Genomic DNA, 22,808 nt, shown 5'->3' on the forward strand with positions numbered 1-22,808 from the left:
AAAAATCAAAGGACCTAGTACTGAGCCTTGTGGGATCCCACTGGAAACAGCTTTCCAGTCACATAAACAACTCTCTCATTGCCCTTTGTTTCTTTCCACTAAGCCAATTTTGGATCCAACTTGCTTTTGGGTCCCATGAACTCAGTTTTTTGCCAATTTTGGATCCAACTTGCTTTTGGGTCCCATGAACTCAGTTTTTTGCCCACATGGAACTGTGTCAAAAGCCTTAATAAAAATCCATGTCAACTACATCAAACAAGCTACCCTCACTAAACCTCGTTATCTCAAGTTAGTTGGACATGACCTCTCCTTAACAAATCCATGCAGTCTTTTAGAAAGGCACAGATTAATCAATGATAATTAATACTGTCCCTCATTTTTTTTTAAACAATAATTTATCCATCATTGATGTTAGGCTGACTGGCCTGTACTTAGTCAATCTAACCCTCCCTCCTTTTCTAAACAATTTCTTTTTGTTCTTAGGATGTGGGCATCACTGGTAAGGCCAGCATTTACTGTCCATAACTGCTCTTGGGGTGGTGGTGCTGAGCTGCCTTCTTGAATTGAAGTCCATATGGTATGATGTCAGGAAGGGAGTTCTAGGATTTTGGCTTAGTGACAGCGAAGGAATGGCAATATAGTGCAAGTCAAGATGGGTGAGTGACTTAGAGAGGAACTTGGGGTGGTAGTGTTTCCATTCCTCGGCTTCATGGTATTAGAAGCCGTGGGTTTGGAAGGTGCTATCAAAGGAATGGTAGCGAGTTTGAGGTGCACCTTATGGATGGTACACACTACTGCCACTGTGCCCAAGTAGTAAAGAGAGTGAGCGTTTAAGGTGATGGATGGGGTGCTGATCATGTGGGCGGCTTTGTCTTGGATCGTGTTGAGCTTTGAGTGTTGTTCAGCAGGTTATTGCTGAATAAGTACCGCTTGATAGTACTGTCAACAATACCTTCCAGCTGATGATTTAAAGTAGACTGATGGGGCGATAACCGTCCAGATTGGATTTGTCCTGCTTTTTGTGCACATGAAATATCTGAGCACTTTTCCACTGTCAGGTAGATGCCTGCATTGTAGCTGTACTGGAACAGCTTGGCTAGTTCTGGAGCACAAGTCTTCAGTCCTATAGCAGTGTAATGTTAGGGTCTTCAGTCCTCCAGCACCAAGCCATAACCAAACAATTTTGGAAACAAGTGGTCAAAGTCTCTGCAATTTCCTCCCTTGATTCTCTTAGCAGCCTGGGATACATTTCACCCAGGCCTGTCAATTTATCCACTGTCAAAGCTAAGAAACCCCTTAATATTCCCTCTTTCACAGTTCATACCATCCAATATGACACATTCCTCCACTACTGTGTATGCATCAACCCCCTCTTTTTTGGAAGACAGATGCAAAGTATTCATTTGGAACCATGCCTAGTTCTTTTTTTAACTTCACCCTGCATTTCCTATACTTCTCAGTTTTTTTCAGTGTTGAGCTCCCAGTACCTCTCACAAGCTTTCCTTTTTTGCCTTAACCCACTGTGTATGCTCTTTGACATCCAGGAGTGGTTTTGGGAGTTCCAACCCTTGTTCTTTATGGGTAAATATTTATTCTGAATCCTTGCTATCTTCTCCTTGAATGCCTCCCACTACTCTGACACTGATTTACCTTCAACTATCAGCTTCTGGTCCACTTTTGTCAAATCACATTTCAGCTTAGTAAAATTGGCTGTTCCTCAATTTAAACCTTTCACTCTTGATCTAAAGTTGTCCTTTCCCCAACTACCCTCAATTTAACTGAATCATGATCACTATCAAGGAAATGCATTCCACCTACCCAACTTCACTTCCTGACATTAAATCCAGGCAGCGTTCAAAATACACAGGGGTAGCGGGCAAATTAACCCCGAAAGTCCCCAACAAACTCATGAAAAAAATCAATGGCGGGGGGGGGGGGGGGGGGGGTGACAAATTCCAGAAAAGTTGCCCCCATGTGTGGGAGGGACAGAATCTGTAAGGAGCTGCCCTTCCAATCACAGATTCCGTTTCTCCCATGCTTATTGCTCTAGCTCCTCCAATCACAGGTCCCCTCCCTCCCACCCTTGCTGTTCCTCAAAAGACAGGAGCAGCAACAATGGCAGGAAGGCCGGAACCCAGAGAAGGTGGAGCAGTTATTCTGGCCAGTCCCACTGCCACCATCACCAATCATTTCAAGACCATGCCTTTTTTGAAGAGAGGACTTTTGCCCACCAAAATCTGGACCCTCAAATAAAGATCCCCAAAACTCTTACTTGGACACAAAAACCAGACACCGATCTTAGAAAACCTGATTCAGGGCAACCAAAACACGGACAACTCTAAAAAACAGACATGGACCATTCATTACCTGATGGCTAGCTTGGTGCTGCAGAAGTAATTTATGTCTATTCACCTTGTTGCACAGTTGAAACTTTGGAAGTCAATATACTGACTTGTTTGTCAGCACTCACTTTAAATAGAAGTATCGAGGGGAAAGAAACTAGAAATTGGCAGAACAAAACCAAAGGATGCTGGAGTGCTAATTTGTTTGCAATTAATTTTTTTTAAACGGCTGCAGATGTGAGACTCAATCCCAATAAGTTACCTTCTGCCAAGCAGTTAGGATTTTCATTTTGGAAACTGAATATGAGAGATAAATGAACAAAAAAGTCTTATTTATAGATTCTAAGTTCAAAGATTTAATAATACATCTATACCATCTTTGATATTGGTGCTAAAGAAGGAAGCCCTTAAAAAAACACAAACACAGAAGGTAATGTTATTATGTGACTGTAACACCTAATAAAGGAGTTCATGAGAGTGAAAAAGCCCCTGAAAATCTCAAGAGCCCACGAAAAGAAAATGACCCCTAAATCCAAAACTGTCCTTTCTCTTGTTGGATTTACTATGTACTGGCTAAAAAAGTTCTCCTGAATACATTTTAAGAACGCTGCACCCTCCAAACCTTTCACACTGATTTTACCCCAGTTAATATTAAGATAGTTGAAGTTCCCTATTATTGCCCTACTGTTTCTGCACTTCTCAGCAATTTGCCTAAATATTTGCTCTTCTAACACCCTCTGATTGTTTGGGGGTCTATAATATACTCCAAGCAGTGTGATTACCCATTTTTTGTTCCTAAGTTTAACCCATATGGCCTCATTTCATGATGCTTCAAACATATTATTCTTTCTTAGAGCTTTGATCATTTATTTAACCAATATTGCCACTCCCACCTTTTTTCTGCTATCTTCCTCTCTAGTCCACCTGACCAGGAATGTTAAACTACCATTCCTGCCCTTAAGCCATGTTTCAGTAACAGCTATGATTCATATTTCCACATAACGAAGAGTACTCTCAGCTCATCTGCCTTACTCATTAGACTCTTTGTATTGAACTAATCACTGAAGAATTCCTTAGTTGTCTATTTTCTAGCCTTTGCTTTCTCTGTCTTCCATACTCACTCACTAATACTCTGCCTTCCATTTCCAGCCTTGCTTTTCTCCCTTCTAATTCTTCACTCAGGTTTCCACCCCCTGCCAAGCTAGTTCAAACCCTCTCCAGTAGCAATAGCAAACCTCCTATCAGGATATTGATTCTGGCCCTATTGAGGGGCAAACCATTCAACTTGGACAGGTCCTATCCTCCCCAGCTCCAGTCCCAATGCATCTGGAATCCTAAAACCCTCACTCCTGCACCATCTCTCCAGCCATGCATTCATCTGCACTATCTCGTATTTCTGTACTCACTAGCAAGTGGGACCCAGAGTAACCCAGGGATTATGGCTTTTGAGGTGCTACTTTTTAAATTTCTTTCTCAGCACTCTAAAATCTGCCTGCAAGACCATATCCCTCTTTTTATGTCAGTGATACCAATATGAACCATGACCTCCTCCTTCTCCTATCAGAGTGGCCTACAGTTACTCAGATCCTAGCACCAAGGAGTCAACATGCCATCCTGCAGTCACGTTTGTGGCCGCAGAAATGCCTGCCTGTTTCCCTAACTATAGAATCCTCTATCATTGTTGCTTTTCTGATCATCCTCAGTTGAGTCTTGCACTGCCTGCCTTGTCCTCCTTGTCTACCTAGCGCTCATCCATTCATTCTCTGCCTGAACATTCTTAATATGCAGGGTGACCACCTCCTGAAATGTGCTATCCATGTAGTTAGCTCTTCGCCTCGTAAACTTGAGTACCTCCAACCCTGACATTTTCTGCGCTTGTGGTTGTCCAGGACACAAGGAGCATCCTGGAGTTCCCACGAGGCACAGGATGTGTTCCCTATGTTCACTGGCCTACACTGGCTCCTGGTTAAGCAATACCTTGATTTAAAAATTCTCATCCTTGATTCCAAATCCATGCTTGGCCTCTTCCTTAACCCATAATCTCTTCTAACATTATAACCCTCCAAGATATCTGCACTCCTCCAATTCTGGCCTCTTCAGAATACTTGATTTTCATCATTCCAAAACTGGCACCCATACCTTCAGATGCCAAGGCCCTAAGCTCTGTAACTTGCTCCTTAAGCCTCTCCACTCCCCTACCTCTTTTTCATCCTTCATGACACTTTTTAAAACCTACTTCTGACCAAGATTTTGATCATCTACCATAATATCTCCTTATGCAGCTTGGTATTAAAATGTTGAAGTGCCTTGGGATACTTCACTACATTAAAAGCAGTATGTAAATGTAAGTTTTTGTCCTTGCTTTTCAAATACAGGGATCCTCATGTGTGGCATCCACAAACTTCCAGCGAGGATCATTTGATAGCAGTAAAGGAACAAGAGCCCTTAATTCTCCTCATTATACCAGTCTGACAATGCCAAGATCCACTTAAATGGCTTACTACATCCCCAACTGAAATCAGCTATGTACATACAAGGGGTTAACGTTTTAAAATTCTTAAAATTGTATGGCTTAGCTACTCAATGCATCTCAGTCAGCTGAGACACAGGAATCATGTGAATCTCAATCTTCAAGATACCTTCCATTGCACTACTAGACAGGCCCATAGCAAACACTGGCATGTTACATCTCTGGAACAAGGGAAGGCTAGAAATGACTAATCCATACCACCACTGAAACAAATCAATAAAGAAATTAAGATTTCTTTCCATCAGAAATCTGATTTAACAGAAAGCCACAATTACATTGTTTACATGGGGTGTCGGGGAAGCATATGACAGGTCATTTTGGTTGAAAAATATTTATTGATATGAGATATGTAATTGCTCAATTGAAAAAAAATCATTGGGTCAAGATCCTGGAATTCCATACCTAATACATTGCAGAAGTAACATCACCATAAGTTCTGCAGTACTCTAAAGAGAAGGCCCATAACCACCTTGCATCATTACTCACATCCTGCAAACTAAAAACATCCAACTTAAGCAAGATCTCGTGCTTCTTCCCTGGTGTCAATATTCAAATATTTCTGTTATTTCTCATTAGTTAAGACTATAGCTCTCTGCAGGTTCCTACACAGTCAGTGTCTGCTGCCCATCACGACATGCAGTCTCAATCAGAACAATGTAGTAAGTAAATAACGAGTAGAAAATTCTAGCATATATGCAGAAGGTTGTACAGATACAATTGATTAATGGTAGTCAGCACAAAATTCCTTCTCTCTCACTTAGGATGACAACAATTTAAGAATTCAGAACTTAAACATGTGATAATGAGCACAAGTAGAAAACTTCCCATGTTCCAATTATTACACAATTATTCACAAGTCTTGAATTTGAGGATTGGGAGGGGAGTACACATTACACATGCATCATATTGAAAGAAAAACACAGCTCAAACCAATTCATTACATAATTTTGGACACCTTTGCCTGTTTTATGCAGCTCTGGCGATGTAACATTATATGCAATGCAAACAAGCACTTCTCAGGCACACAATGCTGTCTCATTATAGATGCTTGTTATAAAAGGTCATTATAATAATTGGCACCGTCACTTACGCAACTCATATTCCCCTTTCTGGGATTCTTAGCTAGTTTTTTTTTGCTTAAATCAGTGTTGCCCAATATATTAGCCATGCGGCTAATCATTTGATTTGTAAAATTAAAAAATGAATAGGCATCATTTATAGGCATGTAACCTCAATACTCATTCACATGATTCATAAATTTACTTTGACCTGTTTGTGCAATTGTTGGAAAACGGCAAGATGGAAAGCAGACAGTGATTGTTTTTTTGACATGGTGAATACGCCACATCCTTGGTTACTGAAGGGTGGCAAATGCTTATTAAGTAAGCATACACGTGATGTACATTATCCTACGCTCGCACAATACAGGTAAAGGTGTTTTCTACTAATAGTATGTTGCTTAAGCGGTGTCACCATGACAGCAATTTTAATTGAACAACACTTCCAAATTAAACTTGCGTGACGTAGCAATAACTTACATAGACAAGAAAACTCTAGAATTCAATCAGTGTGTTAAGCTGTGATCTGAGGTAGAAAAATAACAGCAGTCTTGGTGGGAAGGAGAAGTTAGCAATCTCTTCCCTCAACCCCTGCACCATCAATGTAGCTGGTTGCCAGACTGGAAATGGAAGAAGAAAATGATAACGAGGTTCTGCCATTAAATTCAGCAGGACATGCATGGCACCAGGAATCTCCCCCTCACGTTATCACATTCCACCTTGTCCCATCCCATTATCAGAGGGCTGTCACTCGATGTGGAACTCTGCTCCAGAAAGAGTCAGTCCTTTCAGGAGAGAAGGCATAATTGGAGGAAAACGGTTACAAAAAAAGGAAACAAGCAGTAGAAATTATGAACAATAGCTAAACCAGCATTGTATTGTCCTTATGGTTTCAAATTATGTGACCTTTGAAAATGTTGTTCTTTTGACATCAAAATGTGTTTCTTTTCACATAAGTTAAACTTAAAGATACGACTAGCATAGATGCATTCAAGAGGGCATTCGATAAACACGAGGGAAAAATAAATAGAAAGATGCGCTGATTGAATTGATGACGGTTGGGAGGAGGCTTATGTGGTGAATAAACATTGCATTAGACCTGTGGGGTCAAATAGTATTTATTAACAGCATAGAAACAAACTATGTAATACATAATACTCTTCAAGCCACTTAAAACACTAAATTTCAACATGTCTTTGAAATATAATGAACTGTGGTACATTATATGGTCTATTCCTCTTAATTCAAAGTTGATATGTTCAAATTAAGAATGCACTACAAATGCATTTCTTAAATGAAAGCTCTTAATTAGAATTATTTGATAATACAAATATGAGCTCCCAAGGCAAATGAGTGCTGACAATTGGAATTCACAGTTTAATTTGAATGAAACCTGGGATCAACATCAGGTGCCAATCCTCCAGCATCGTTGAGTGGAGACAGAGTAAAATTGGAAGAAATTTGCGAGTGTGGCTAACCCAAAGTACAAGACCCTTACCACTGAGACAACACAAGATCAAATATGTGAAGAAATTTGATACTCCTCTCACCACCTATCTAAAAAAACAAGGAGAGAATCATTGCCTATTATGAGGCAGAAATTCTCCTGCCAAAGGAAGAGGATATGCAGCTGGCCTCTTCCCAGTGTTGAAATCAGCTCTGCTGGGCTGGTTCAAGTGGACTAGGGCAGTTAACTACCTGAACGATCTGATATCATCTTACAAGAAAAGTGAAAATGGATTCAGGAAGCTTTCTGTATCATGGATAAATGGCTTCAAACACCATCCTGCGAACGAGTCCAGGTCCACACATGAGGAGGCAAGCAAAATTGCAACTTAAAGCATCCACAGCTGGATATATGAATGGTATCACACTGAAACAAGTATAGAAGCTTATCTATTTAGGACAAATGATAACAAGATGGCAGATGTGATTAGAAGTTAGAAGAATAGACATATGAAGTTAGAAGAAGGATAGAGTTAGCCAGAAGTATTTTTGTGAAGATGAAGGATGTCTTAACAACAAGAAAACTCAAGCTTGTAACAGGAAAAATCTCAAGATGTTCTACATTCTACCACTTTCCTGTATGCCTCAGGAACCTGGACAATAAGTAAAGGTCTGTGGAAGAAATAGAGACCTTTGAAATATGGATGGTGAGGTGATGCTAAAAATTCCACATACAGACGATAAGACAAATGAAGAGATACTTGAAATTGCAAGAACAAAAAGAACTTTTAAAAAGTGACTTTATAAACTTTATAAAGTGTTAGTGTTTCAGCCACTTGATCAGAACTGAAAAGCTACAGAGATTTCTGAGGAGAGCAGCAGAAAGAGGGATCAGCCTTTGTGTAGTTGGACGACTGATGTTGCAGAGTGATTGCAGATGAGCTGCAGTGAATGTGTGAAGATGGTACAAGGCAGTTGGGTATGACAGCAGATCTCCTGTAATAGTAGCCTCAAGCAGCAGCAATGACGACTACATCACCTATGATGAATTGGTCACCTGTAGAGCATTCATTATCAATGGTATGATAGTATTTTGCACAGTCACTTTTCGCAAACACTTCCATAGCATTAAATGGCTAATCACAACATGTTTGGTAGAAATATTAGCCTGTTGCATTTGCACTTGGATGCTGCTTGTGAGCCTCATAGCTGTCAATTAATAAAATGATTTTCCTACTGTGCATGGTTCAGTCAAAGTTACCTAGCCACTTCTCAATAAAATCACCAGTAATACCTGCTGCTATTTCTGTAGGGTACAGGAAGAATAACAAGAGAGCATTGGGAATTTTGGCAAATCTCACCAACTTGCTATTTTTCTTTGGTCATGCTAGTAAAATCCATGATAATTTGCTTGAGTGCATTTGTTTAAAGAAATAAAAGCCAGTTTCATCAGTATTAATGATGACTTTGTAACTTCAATTTTCACTCCAGTTTCTTCTAATGTATTCCTTTTACATTGTCTTTTGTCTGTTTGGTGTTCATACTTAATACATATTCTAAACTTCTTGATTTTACTTGATATTTTTTAGCCCCCTATTCTGGTCAGCTTTGCTGATTCTGCAAGTGTCACTGAACAATAGCATTTAGTCTTAAGTTCATCCTACCAGTGGAGGATGCTGCTCTCAATTGCAGAAACCAAACAAATTTTAAACTGATTTTCAGTGCTGAGAAGGGGGCTCGATATCTGACATGGACATTGTTTATGTTGTGCATGAGGGATCTGCTGTTGGTGCAACAAGAGCAAGTAAGAGGCCCAAAGCAAGTTGGTGCAGCAAACAGATAGATGTAGAGCAATCAGTCCCCACCACAGCCATCATGTCCAATTGTGTGAATGACTGAGAAAGTATCAGAAAATGAAAACAGATGTCCCAATAGAATTTCTCTACTATTATGTGGATAAACTTGCTGTCATTAGGAAGTAAATCACAAATCACTGAGCATTTTGTAAAGTGACTGAGAATTAAAATAACCCACAATATCTTTCAAATCCCTCCATGACCTCACCCCTCCATCTCTAATCTCCTTCAGCCCTACAAACCCTCAAACTATCTGCACTCTTACAATTCTGGCCTCAAATAGTCCCAATTTTAATCCTTCCACCTTGGCAGCCATAGCCAAGGCCTTCAGCGGCCACCACACCAAGCCCTGGAGTTCTCTCCCTAAACCCCTCTGCCTCTTTCCTTTTTTAAGATATTCCTTAAACTCTACCTCTGACCAAGCTTTTGGTCTCAGCCCTAATATTGCATTATATGGTTCAGCATCAAATTCGTTTGATAATTCTTCTGTGAAGTCCATTGAGACATTCTATTATATTAAAAGTGCTATAAATAAAATTGTTGTTGACAACTGAACTTTGTTTTCAACTGCCTTTAAAGGGCCCAAATTTTCATCACAGCGCTTCAATCATTGCTTTAGTGTTTTGTGGTGTCTTCTAGTGTTCCTGTGGTGTTCAGCTGTGCTAATTCATTAAAATTAGATCATTCAATTTTTTTTCACTAAAGCTACTTTTAATTAGCAGTGAACTGTACCAACCATAATACAAAGCATACAGCAAATTAATGTATAAGCGATAAGATGTTATACCAAATTCTAATAGTTATTTTGACATTTGTCAAAAAAGGGAGGGGGCTATAATTTTTTTTTAAATCATTCATATGCTAGGCCGGCATTTATTATACATCCCTAAATGCCCTTGAAAAGGTGGTGGTGAGCTGCCTTCTTGAACCGCTGCAGCCCATGTGGTGCAGGTACACACACAGATTGCACAGGGACAAACCGGAATACAGTTACTGTTTATGTAAACTTATCTCAGTACACTGGAGAGGGCAAAGTTTTCCTTCAACTATTACTTAATTAACAAAGGTTTAGTTTCAATCTCTGTTTCCCTGCAGGAGTTTTAATCCTAAAACATATTCCAGTCAGAAAGATGAGATGATTGGATCATGTAATTTCCATAACTACTGTTGCTGCTACTTAGATTGTGCAAGAAAAGATAATATTTGTTCGTTGGAGCAAGAGAAATAGTTTTTACCTACTCCTGAAATGAAACATTGCATCACAGTATGGATTCCATTTAGGAAGAACCACAGATCAAAAATCAAACAGTGCTTTAAAAGTTTTCAAAATGTGATAGTGGGTTTGAAGTACAATGAACCCTGACACTTTAGTGGAGCCTGTCAACATGCACCAGCAGTCAGGCACTTATATCTTCAGTTACTGAGCCACAGCAAATGCTCAAAAGTTAAAAATTGACCAGCACCAAGATAAGCAATATTTCATTAGTAATCGGCTAAATTCAAGATACAAACAACAACTGATTGTAATCACATGATGACTGCCTCAATTAGCCATCCAACCACTCAATTTCAGTTAAAACATTTGATTCTCAAACTACCCCAAGGTGTCAAATAGCAATCACAACAGATCATCTGACAGAGCACAGTTCATAACTGAAGCAGTGGAATTCTTTTCAGGTGCTTTCTCTAATCTGCAGGCTAATAGCCTTAACAGAGAACACTTCATGAATCTTAAACTGATTGAGGATTTCAACTTCACACCAACCCTTGTCATTAAACATTGCGCACTTGTGCGTTTCTCTTGCTTTCCATCTTTCCAACCAATAATGCAAATATTAGCAAGAGCTGTGATGCTCAACATTTTCTAAGCTGCTGACTCTTGCAGCTCTTTTGTTCCAAGCTGAGCAGCCTGTTCACTACATACTGAGTATTTGCAAGACACACATGTCAAATGCAATCTTCCACAGACCACTGCTTTGGGCTAACTAACTGACTTTCTGGGTTTTCATTGGGTATACTCTGAACAGAAAAGCTAGCTGACCAATACAGCTTTGTAAACAAGCATCTCAGACTGACTTTCTAAACCTTGAGAAGCTTTGAAAGTCACACTTAAGTACAGAGCATCAGCAAAGCCTGTAAAACACGCTCTCGTTTCATGTTTTCAGCTATTTCAGGTATGCTAAAAAGACAGAAAATACAACAAAATAATGTATTGCTATTTGCAGATTAGAGAGGCATGACCTCAAAACTCAATTTGTTGATCTACATCTAACAACTAAAATATGGGCATTGCTCAGTTGATAGCATGCTCACTCATTAATCAGAAGATTATGGTTTCAAATCCTATGGCAGGACTTGAGCTGTCACTCCAGCAAAGTACTGAAGTAGTGTTGCACTACTCAAGATGCAATCTTGTGAATGAGATGTTAAGTTGAGCTCCAACCTGCCTTTTCTAGTGGTATAGCTAAATGAAAACAAAACCATGACATTACCTGAAGAGGATTGGGGTTAACGTGGTGTTGTGACTCTTCTGGACTAAAAACAGTGCAGCATTAAGGTGGGAAGATGAGTAATAGCTGGATGAGATCAATTAAATATGATGAATTAATACAATACAGTAAATTAAAAGGAAGGCCGAAAGTTTATTTCAATTAACGGGGGTAAAAGAAACCAGTGGATCCTGGGGTGGGGGAAAACGTACCAGAAGCTGCCGATGTCTGAGAGTGGAAGGCAGCATTCTTGGTAATGGATTAAACATGGAAAAGTAATGAGTTCATGACTGAACAGTATGCCAAGGTTCTGCATTTCTGGGCTTAGCAAGAGATGTACACAGGAAATGTGGTGGAGTTGAGACCAGAGGCATGTTGGTATTTGCTGCAGCCAAATAGAATCCCTACATTATCAATATCTAGATGCGGATGACCCATCTTCCTGCATCTTAAAGTTGTACAGGTAAATGAAAAGAATGCCAATGATTATGGAAGCAAAGGGGTTGTCGGTGTACAAATGGATGACAAACAAATAAAGCAAGGAAATGCAACAGTGTTTGAGCCCACAGTAGCAAAGGAGGCACTGGGTCTGATGTAATATTCATATTGCAGATCAGAATGGAATCATGAGAGAGCAGTACCATACAGGTGGATTGTAAAAGGAGAAGAATTCAAGCAGAATTGATTTATCAACTATGATGCAGACATTGGAGAGATCTAGGAGGGTCAGACAGTCAAAGCCACTGCCTTTTGTAACTTTGACCTCAACGTTATAGGTGGAACAGAAGTCTCTACAGTACAGTCGCAAGGTTACAGCAACATCAAGTTCTTGGTATGAGGCTCAAGCTCACACCTTCTGATCAAAGATTATTGCATGAGCAAGTGAGTCAAATTGACACAAAGTTAAAATCCACGTAATAAAAGGGTCAGTGGCAGAATAGATACAAAGTGGGCCAAGTCACAGAGAGTAGTGGTGAACGATGCTATTCAGATTGGAGGAAGATATATAAGGGGGTTTTCCAGGGGTCGGCATTAGAACCAATGCTTTTCTTGATCTATGTTAATGAACTGGAATTGGGCGCACAAGGCACAATTTCAAAATTGGCAGATGGCAAAAAACTTGCAAGTATCATGAACTTTGGGAGGATAGTGATGGATCTCAAGAGGGCATAGGCTGGCTGAATGGGTGGACATGAGGCAGATGAAATCTACCAGATGTTGGCTTTTCAGTCGACCTTTGAAGCCTTCAAAAATCATTACAAAGACGGGTCGACTTATATGCAGAGTATAAAATGTAGGTGTGGATGGTTACCATTTTGAAATATGAAATAAAAAACACTAGTGTGGCATAGTTTATTGAATAAATTAATCATACAAAGATATCTTTAAGTACAATGAAAGTGTCAAATTCCTTGTCTTCAGCGTCCAAGGCAAAGAGCTCATCAAATTCAGTCACTTTGAATATGGCTTTATCGTAAAGATCGCACTCTTGATCAGATGTACTGCATAAGCTTCAGAATCATCCCTCAACAACAAATCTTCTTCTCCATTCATCCAATTGGATATTCCACGTTTTCTGAATGATTGGATGACAATTTGTGCACTGACCATCCCACAACTTGATGACGAAATCACAGAAAATACATTGTGGGGCAGCAAACACATTTCCACTCCTAGTGAAGGATTTTTCTCCATCAAAAATCCACCTATTCCATTCGGCGCGGGCATGATCCTTGAATGGTTTGCTCAGGCACACATTTAAAAGTTGAACGATGGACATTAGACCCTCTGGTATAATTGCAATGTTGGCACTTGGTGTTATTTCTTCACAAGAACCTCTTGATCTCATCGGTCATATGGGATCTGAACCTGTTTTCTTTATTCATTCATGGGATATGGGCATCATTGGGTAGGCCAGCATTTATTACCTATTCCCAATTATCCTCGAGAAGTTGGTGGTGAGCTGCTTTCTTGAACCGCTGCAGTCCATGGGCTGTAGGTACACCCACAGTGCTGTTAGGGAGGGAGTTCTAGGATTTTGTCCCAGTGACAGCGAAGAAACGGCAATATATTTCCAAGTCAGGATGGTCAGTAGCTTGGAGGGGAACTTCCAGGTGGTGGTGTTCCCATCTATCTGGTGTTCCCATCTATCTGCTGCCCTTGTCCTTCTAGATGATAGTGTTTATCAGTTTGGAAGGTGCTGCTTAAGGAGCCTTGGTGAGTTCCTGCAGTGCATCTTGTAGATGGTACACACTGCTGCCACTATGCATTGGTGGTGAAGGGACTGAATGTTGTGGAAGGGGTGTCAAGCGGGCTGCTTTGTCCTGGATGGTGTCAAGCTTCTTCAGTGTTGTTGGAGCTGCATGCATCCAGGCAAGTGAAGAGTATTCAATCATACTCCTGACTTGTTCCTTGTAGATGGTGGACAGGCTATGGGGAGTTAGATAATTTACTCACCACAGGATTCCTAGCCTCTGAACTGCTCTTGTAGCCAAAATATTTATATGGCTGGCTCAGTTCCATTTCTGGTCAACGGTAACCCCCAGGATGTTGATAATGGAGGGAATTCATCGATGGTAATGCCGCTGAATGTCATGGGGGGGGTGGGGATGGTTAGATTCTCTCTTGTTGGAGATGGTCATTGCCTGACACTTGTCTGGAGCCAATGTTACTTTCCACTTGTCAGGCCAGGTCTTGCTGCATTTGGACATGAGCTGCTTCAGGATCTAAGGAGTTGCAAATGGGGCTGAAAAATTGTGCAATCATCAGCAAACATCCCCACTTCTGACCTTATGATAGAAGGAAGGTCATTGATGAAGCAGCTGAAGATGGTTGGGCCTAGGACACTACCCTGAGGAACTCCTGCAGTGATGTCCTGGAACTGAGGTGATCGACCTAAACAACCACAACCATCTTCCTTTGTGCTACGTGTGACTCCAACCAGTGGAGAGTTTCCCCAGATTCCCATTGACTCCAATTTTGCTAGGTCTCCTTGATGCCATACTTGGTCAAATACTGTCTTGATGTCAAGGGCAGTCACTCTCACCTCGCCTCCAGAGTTCAGCTCTTTTGTCCATGTTTGAACTAAGGCTGTAACGAGATCAGGAACTGAGTGACCGTGGCAGGACCCAAACTGAGTGTCACTGAGCAGGTTATTGCTAAGCAAGTGCCGCTTGATAGCACTGTTCATGACCCCTTCCATCACTTTACTGATGATTGACAGTAGAATGATGAAGCGGTAATTGGCTGGGTTGGAACTGTGCTGCTTTTTATGACCAAGACATACCTGGGCAATTTCCCACATTGCTGGTTAGTTGCCAGTATTGTAGCTGTACTTGAACACGGGGCATTTCTGGCTGAAGATTGCTGCAAATGCTTCAGCCTTATCTTTTGCACTGTCGTGCTGGGCTCCCCCATCATTGAGGATGGGGATATTTGTGGAGTCTCCTCCTCCAGTGAGCTGTTAAATTGTCCATCGCCATTCACGATTGGATTTGGCAGGGCTGCAGAGCTTAAATCTGATCCATTAGTTGTGGGATCGCTTAGCTCTATCACTTGCGGTTTACGTCGTTTGATAAGCAAATAGCCCTGTGTTGCAGCCTCACCAGGTTTGCCCTCCTGCACTCCTCATTGTGCTGGGGTTGATCTCCTGGCTTGATGGTAATCGTAGCGTGGGGGATATGCCAGGCCATGAAGTTATAGATTGTGGTAGAGTACAATTCTGCTGCTATTGATGGCCCACAGGGCCTCATGGTTACCCAGTCTTGAGTTGCTAGATCTGTTCAGAATCAATCCCATTTAGCATGGTGACAGTACCACACATCACAACACAATGGAGGTTATCCTCAATGTGGAAACAGGACTCTGTCTCCACAAGGACTGTGCGGTGTTCATTCCTAATGATACTGTCGTGGTGCTATCAAGCCATTCTTGGTGATGGACTTTGGAGTCCCCACACAATACATTATGCCCTTGCCACTCAGTGCTTCCTCCAAGTGCTGTCCAACATGTAGGAGTACTGATTCATCAGCCGGAAAGTGGGAGGTGGGGGGGTGGGTGTATTAACCAGGTTTCCTTGCCCACGTGTGACCTGATGCCATGAGACTTCATGGGGGTCTGGAGTTGATGTTGAGGACTCCCAGGGCAACTCCCTCCCAACTATATACCACTATGCCAACACCTCTGCTGGATCTGTCCTGCCATTGGGACAGGACATACCCAAGGGTGGTGATGGTGGTGCCTGGGTCATTATCTGTAAAGCATGATTCCGTGAGTGTGACTACGTCAGACTGTTGCTTGACTAGTCTGAGATGGGTCTCCCAATTTTGGCACTAGCCCCCAGAAGTTGTTAGGCCCACACAAATAAGCTGAATTCTTTACGTAGGCCACCTATTCCACATATTATCGATCCATAACTTCCTTGCATCTTCATCCAAGCATCCACTGCCATGCACAAAAACCCTGCAAGAAAATTGATATTTCAGCATGTTTTTACTTTTGAAATGACCATAGGCTTGAATTTAATTACAGCTTATATTTCACCACGTTTCTATATTTCTTTAGATCTGAAGAAGAGTCATTCGAACTCAAAATGTTAACTGTGTTCCTCTCCGCAGATGCTGTCAGATCTGCTGAGGTTTTCCAGCTATTTTTGTTTTTGTTTCAGGTTTCCAGCATCCGCAGTATTTTGCTTTTATCTTAGTGTTTAACTGACTGCCACTTCTCTTCCAGGAACGTCTACCTTGAAGTACTGCTGATCTTCTCCGACAGGATTTCCGCTTGTCTCTTTTGCCCTGTTCACCTTCACTGCTTTCCATTTCTCTCCTGGTGTTTGAAAAGGTGTTTACTAAAACTCACTTTCACAGCCATATTTTCTTCCTCAGTGACTGCCCCCATCTCCAACTCACCCCACGTGGATTCCAACTGAAGCTCCATCAAGCCATTGTTTCTAGGACTGTCACTGACCTCATCTCCTCTGGAGATCTTCCCTCCACAGCTTCCAACCTCAGTCTCCCAACCTCCGACGGCCCACTTCTACCTCCTACCCAAAATCCACAAACAGGACTGTCCCAGCAGACAGATCGTGTTAGCCTGTTCCTGCCCCACGGAACTCATTTCTTGCTATCTTGACTCCATTCTCTCTCCCCTTGTCCAGTCTCTGCCCACCTACACCCGCGACTCCTCTAACACACTACTTCATATCAACAATTTCCAGTTCCCTGGCCCCAACCACCTCCTCTTCACCATGGACATCCAATCCCTCTACACCTCCATCCCCCACCGGGATGGTCTGAGGGCTCTCCGCTTCTTCCTCGAACAGAGGCCAAACAATCCCCATCCACGACCACTCTTCTCCATCTGGCTGAACTTGTTCTCTCACTGAACAATTTCTCCTTAAACTCCTCTCACTTCTTCCAAATAAAAGGTGTGGCTTTGGGCACCCATATGGGCCCCAGTTATGCCTGCCTCTTTATGGGATATGTGGAACATTCCTTGTTCCAGTCCTACTCCGGCCCCCTCCCACAACTCTTTCTCTGGTACATCGACGACTGCTTCGTTGCCGCTTCATGCTCTTGTCCAGACCTGGAAAAATTTATGAATTTTGCTTCCAATTTCCACCCCTCCATCATTTTCACATGGTCCATCTCTGACATTTGCCTTCTTTCACCTTTCTGTCTCAATTTCTGGTGATAGACTGTCTACCAATATTCATTTCAAGCCTACCGACTCCCACAGCTACCTCGACTACAGCTCCTCACCCCCCGCTTCCTGTAAGGACTCCATCCCATTCTCTCATTTCCTTCGCCTCCGTCCTATCTGTTCTGATGATGCCACTTTCAAAACAGTTCCTCTGACATGTCTTCCTTCTTCCTTAACTGAGGTTTTCCACCCACAGTGGTTGACAGGGTCCCTCAACCGTGTCCAGCCCACCTCCTGTGCATCCGCCCTCACTCCTTCCTCTCCCTCCCAGAACAATGATAGGGTCCCCTTGTCCTCACTTATCACCCCACCAACCTCCACATTCAAAGGATCATCCTCCGCCATTTCCACCAACTCCAGCATGATGTCACCACCAAACACATCTTCCCTTCACCCACCAGGTGGCATTCCACAGGAATCGTTCCCTCAGGGACACCCTGGTCCACTCTTCCATCACCCCCTACACCTCAACCCCCTGCAACGGCACCTTCCCTTGCAACCGCAGAAGGTGTTACACCTGCCCCTTTACTTCCCCCCTCCTCACCGTCCAAGGGCCCAAACACTCCTTTCAAGTGAAGGAGCACTTCTCTTGCACTTCCCTCAATTTAGTCTACTGCATTTGCTGCTCCAATGTGATCTCCTCTACGTTGGAGAGACCAAAAGCAGATTGGGTGACCGCTTTGCTGAACACCTTCAGTCTGTCCGCAAGCATGACCCAGATCTCCCTGTCGCTTGCCATTTCAACACACCACCCTGCTCTCAAGCCCACATCCACATGTCCATCCTTGGCCTGCTGCAATGTTCCAGTGAAGCTCAACGCAAACTGAAGGAACTGCACCTCGTCTTCCGACTAGGCACTCTACAGCCTTCCGGACTTAATATTGAGTTCAACAGATCATGAACTCTCTCCTCCATCCCCACCCCCTTTCTGATCCACCTTTTTCCAATAATTTATATTTAAATATATTTTTCTTTTCCCACCTATTGTTAAATTTATTTCAATCTATCGTTTTATCTCCACCTTTTAGCCCATTTCGATCCCTTCCCCCCCACCACCCCACCTCCACTAAGGCCATCTGCCACTTGTTTGTCCTTTCTACCCTTAATGTCACCATTAGCACATTCCTTAGATAATTTCATCACTGTCAACACCCCTTTGTCCTTTTATCTATGACATCTTTGGCAATCTCTTCTTTGCCTCCACCTATCACTGGCCCTCTATCCAGCTCTACCTGTCCCACCCCCCTCAACCAGCTTATATTTCACCACATTTCTATATTTATTTAGTTCTGAAGAGTCATTCGGATTCAAAACGTTAACTGTGTTCCTTTCCGCAGATGCTGTTAGACCTGCTGAGTCTTTCCAGCTATTTTTGTTTTAATTTAATTCTGTTGGCCATGCAGGCTAGTAGCATGGTGAATCTTACATTAAGATAAAAGCAAAATACTGTGGATGCTGGAAATCTGAAATAAAAACAGAAAATGCTGGAAAAACTCAGCAGGTGTGACAACACCTGTGGAGAGAGAAACAGAACTCTGTTTCTCTCTCTACAGATGCTGTCAGACCTACTGAGTTTTTCCAGCATTTTCTGTTCTTATTTATACCATGGTGAATCTCATCTTCTCACTAGAATCGTTTTTGAACCTTTCCACTCCACAGATCGGTTGCTGGGTATATCAACAGTCATGAGCATTTCATCCACAGTGCTGATGTGACATAATGGGTACTCACATTTCTGCTGCTGACTGATAGAGATACTGGTAATTTTGGCATCAATGTTTTTTGGTGGTCTGAGTGATCTTGGTCTGCTGTCGCAATGTTTCTGTTCCATAAAACGGCTACACCAACTAACTGTTGCTCTGCAATCTTTGCTGGACTCAGAGTTTGATTTGGCCCACTTTTGTGCATATTGCATTTCTGGTGACAATGAAACTATTCTGGTGATTTGAGGACCCATTCCCAAACATACTTCTCAAGATCAGTCCACTAGCTGGTCTCCGTTCTCATGCGCATTTGGTCTTGGGCATCTTCTTCAGGGAGGTTTGCTTCTTTTTAGATTCTTATTTGACTGAAGGAGGCAGGGCAGGTTGTGAAAGCAGTTAACAAGGCATATGGGATTCTGGGTTTTATAACTATAGGCATAGGGTACAAAAGGAAGGAAGTTATGGTGAACCTTTAATAAACGCTGTTTCAGCCTCAACTGGAATACTGACTCCAATTCTGGGCACAATACTTTAGAAAGGATGTGAAGGCATTAGAGAGGATGCAGAAAATATTCACTGATTGCAGGGTTAGGAACTTTAGTTATGTGGATAAATTAACGAAAACAGCCCCAGCTTCTCCAGAGAAGATTCAATCATAGCTTTCAAAAAAAATTTGGTAATTATCTGGGGGAAAAAAATGCAGAGCTACAGGGAAAAAAATAAGAGAGTGGGACGAGGTGAGCTGCTCTTACAGAGAGCCAGAATACACACAACAGGCCAAATGGCCTCCTTCTGTGCTGTAACCATCCTATGATACAATGGCACACTATAAAACCCAAATACAATATCCTTACAGCTGCTCTGGTTCAGTTCAGTGCTCTCAGCACATAGAGCTTGGGATCTTTCTGATCTTTATGATAGCCAGTGGCATATTTACCCACAGAAACAAGTTTTGCTATATCCTCATTATTTTCAGAGTCACAATCATTTACTGATGGTCTTGCATGCAAAACAGCTTTGGTTGAAGTATAGTGATTATAGGTCTTTCATTTCTTGTTGTGCATCTGATGAGTTCAAGATAAGGAAATTTGCAGTTTTAAAGCAAATTACTCTTAATCATAAGGTAGGTAAAGAAATAAGTGTATTTAACCATGGTAGTCATAAGGCCAAATTGACAAGAGATAAGTGTTCTGTTATAACAGCTGCTCTGAAATACTAACTCCGCTTGTGGAAGGCTTGTTCAAAACCCGTTTCCCACTTACTCCAAAGATCTGCACATTCAATTATGTGTCATTTCAAAGACATCAGATTTACTCTTTTTGACCTTCAAGAAATGATAGGTACTGCAACCACGTGGGTGACTGAAATTCACTATGCATGTCTACTTCCAATCTTTGAGGGGATTTTTAAAGAAATAAGCACGTCTTATCCTCCTCCCAAATTTCAAAAAAATTATACCACTTATAACAATTTTTCAACAATATGAAAGTAGACACCCTGAAAAACAGAAGCGAAAGTTATAAGTTTTTTTAAGTTCTCAACCATTTAAAAAAGATTTGTTAAAGATGCCAAATGAAAGTAAAATAAAATAAATAATTGATATACTAAATGAAACACTAACATTTGATATAAAATGTTACACAATTTTGTGCAGTATTGGGGCCCAAAAACCTTACATCACATGCCAGTGTAAAACTTATTACAAGAGCAACTTATACATTTTGCAGCATCATCCATTTCAACTGTCAGTTAAAATCAGGTAAGAGATTGATAGACATTTTATGTACTAGACATTTCATGTGCTAAACAGTTTCTTTTATAGTTAAACAAAATGGACTCTTTGTACATTACATAACAGCAGCTAGTAGACATAGTTAATAATCTTAAACGGGCATAGTCTTATAAATTGGCCAAACTTTCCCTTGCTAACACGTCATTGTGACAAAAATGCACCAAGACATAAATTATGTATAAGCAGAACGTGACAAAAACGGTGCACGACTCTTCTCCCTATCCCACCACAAAAATAAAGTTTGCCAGTCACATTTTCATTAAGGCAGTGCCACTTTAACACGTGGGCAATCTTTGACATCCACCAAATTGGCTGCATTACAAATGAGGGCACGGACAGAGCTGCCTTTAAAACAGGGGTTGTGAACTCCTCTGCGACATGCCGAACACCCAAATTAGCTTTGACCGGGCATCCAAAGGGCAGAGGCTCTCCTGAAGCCCTGGGCCATCTCTGCAAAAAAAAAAGCGTGCGTAAGAAGTCTTACCCCACGACTCCCTCTCTGTAGTTCCGGCTTTTCCAGGGAGTTCCGTTGTAATGGCCACTTCCAGACAGGAGGCTGTAGTTTAACCCGAAAGTGCTTGCCTTGTTGTCCCGTTTCCTTTTGTTGCCTGAGCCGCTGTTCCTATTGCTGTTGTCCGGGTAGCTCTTCCTGCAGCCACCTTCTCCTGGGCCGGCTGGGAAGTTACTGTTATTGGCGCTGGGCTCGAGTGGGAGAAAGTCCCTCTGCGCTCCCAAATCCCCTCCTCCCTGGCTGCCCCTCTCCCTCAACATGCTCTCACTGCCCGCACTCGTTGCTGCCGTTGCCGCCGCACAGTTATTATTAAAGAACAGATTCCTCAGCCTTTGCGTCGTTTCCCAAATTTGCATCCACAAAATGTTGGCAGGTCCGAGCTGTTCTGGCTGAAACCAGGCTACCCTCGGATCCATCAAACGGGGACGGGGTTTCCACCACCTGAAAACGAGCTTCTGTTCGTTTTCTCTCCCGACCCTCCGCTCACTTTCTGATATCCGTCCCCCTCAGCCCCTCTGTGCGTGTCGGATACCCGGCAGCCTGTCACTGGGCCGGAACGAGGACAGATCCAACAGCAATGGCGACAGACGTTCGACTGCGCAGGCGCGCTGCGTGCCCAGGCTTTCGTACGGCTCGTGGGCTGGAATCTGTGAACGTCACGCGCAACAATTGGCCCTCATTGTGACGACACGGCGATGCGAATCTGACGCGATAGAGAGATGGGCTCGTGCGTTCTTTCCTTTTTCGGTTTATATTCGAATAGTCCCAGTAACGTTCTTCTCCACCAAATCCCCCTCACCCCGAGTCTTTCATCCCTCTCAACCAACCTAATTCCCCCTCACCCCCAACTGCTCCCTCTTCCACCCCTTCCCATTCCCCTTCACCCCCAACCCCACCCTTCCCCATCACCGAAGTGCTTCATCCTTCTCACCCAACCCGTTCCCACTCACCCCTTCCTCCTTCCTCCGCCGCCCCTTCCCCATTCACCCTCACCCCCAACTCCTCCCTTCTTCATCCCTTCCCCCTCACCCCATCCCCTTAACGCCACCCTTTCCCCAATCCACTGACCCTTTCCCCTTTCCCCCCAGTCCTTCATCCTTCTCACCCAACCCATTCCCACTCATCCCAATTTTTCCCTCTGCCACTCCTTCCCTATTCCCCCTCACTCTCTCTCAATCTCCTGCCCCAACCCCTCTCTCCCCCGCACCACACTCTCCCCCACCCCTGCACTCCTTGCCTCACCCCTTCCACCAAACCACCCACTTCCCCAACCACTCACTTCCCACACGTCCCTTCTTCCTACTCCCCTACCCTTTTGCCCCCTCCCTCCCCTACCCCTTTGCCCCCTCCCTCCCCTTCCCCCTCCCCTTCCCCCTCCCCT

At 42.6% G+C, this 22,808-nt stretch overlaps 1 protein-coding gene across 1 annotated transcript in view; it reads right to left on the minus strand.

The window, feature by feature from the left end:
- The window catches only part of tent4b (terminal nucleotidyltransferase 4B), a 70,644-nt gene extending 48,607 nt beyond the window's left edge, over positions 1 to 22,037 (minus strand). The window contains exon 1 of the mRNA XM_041191146.1: positions 21,401 to 22,037. Coding sequence (XP_041047080.1) covers positions 21,401 to 21,843 — 443 coding nt within the window. The 5' untranslated portion in view covers positions 21,844 to 22,037. The remainder of the gene's footprint in view (positions 1 to 21,400) is intronic.
- Positions 22,038 to 22,808: the final 771 nt, after the last annotated feature.

The sequence above is a fragment of the Carcharodon carcharias genome, chromosome 7, assembly GCF_017639515.1.
Source record: "Carcharodon carcharias isolate sCarCar2 chromosome 7, sCarCar2.pri, whole genome shotgun sequence".
NCBI lineage: Eukaryota > Metazoa > Chordata > Chondrichthyes > Lamniformes > Lamnidae > Carcharodon > Carcharodon carcharias.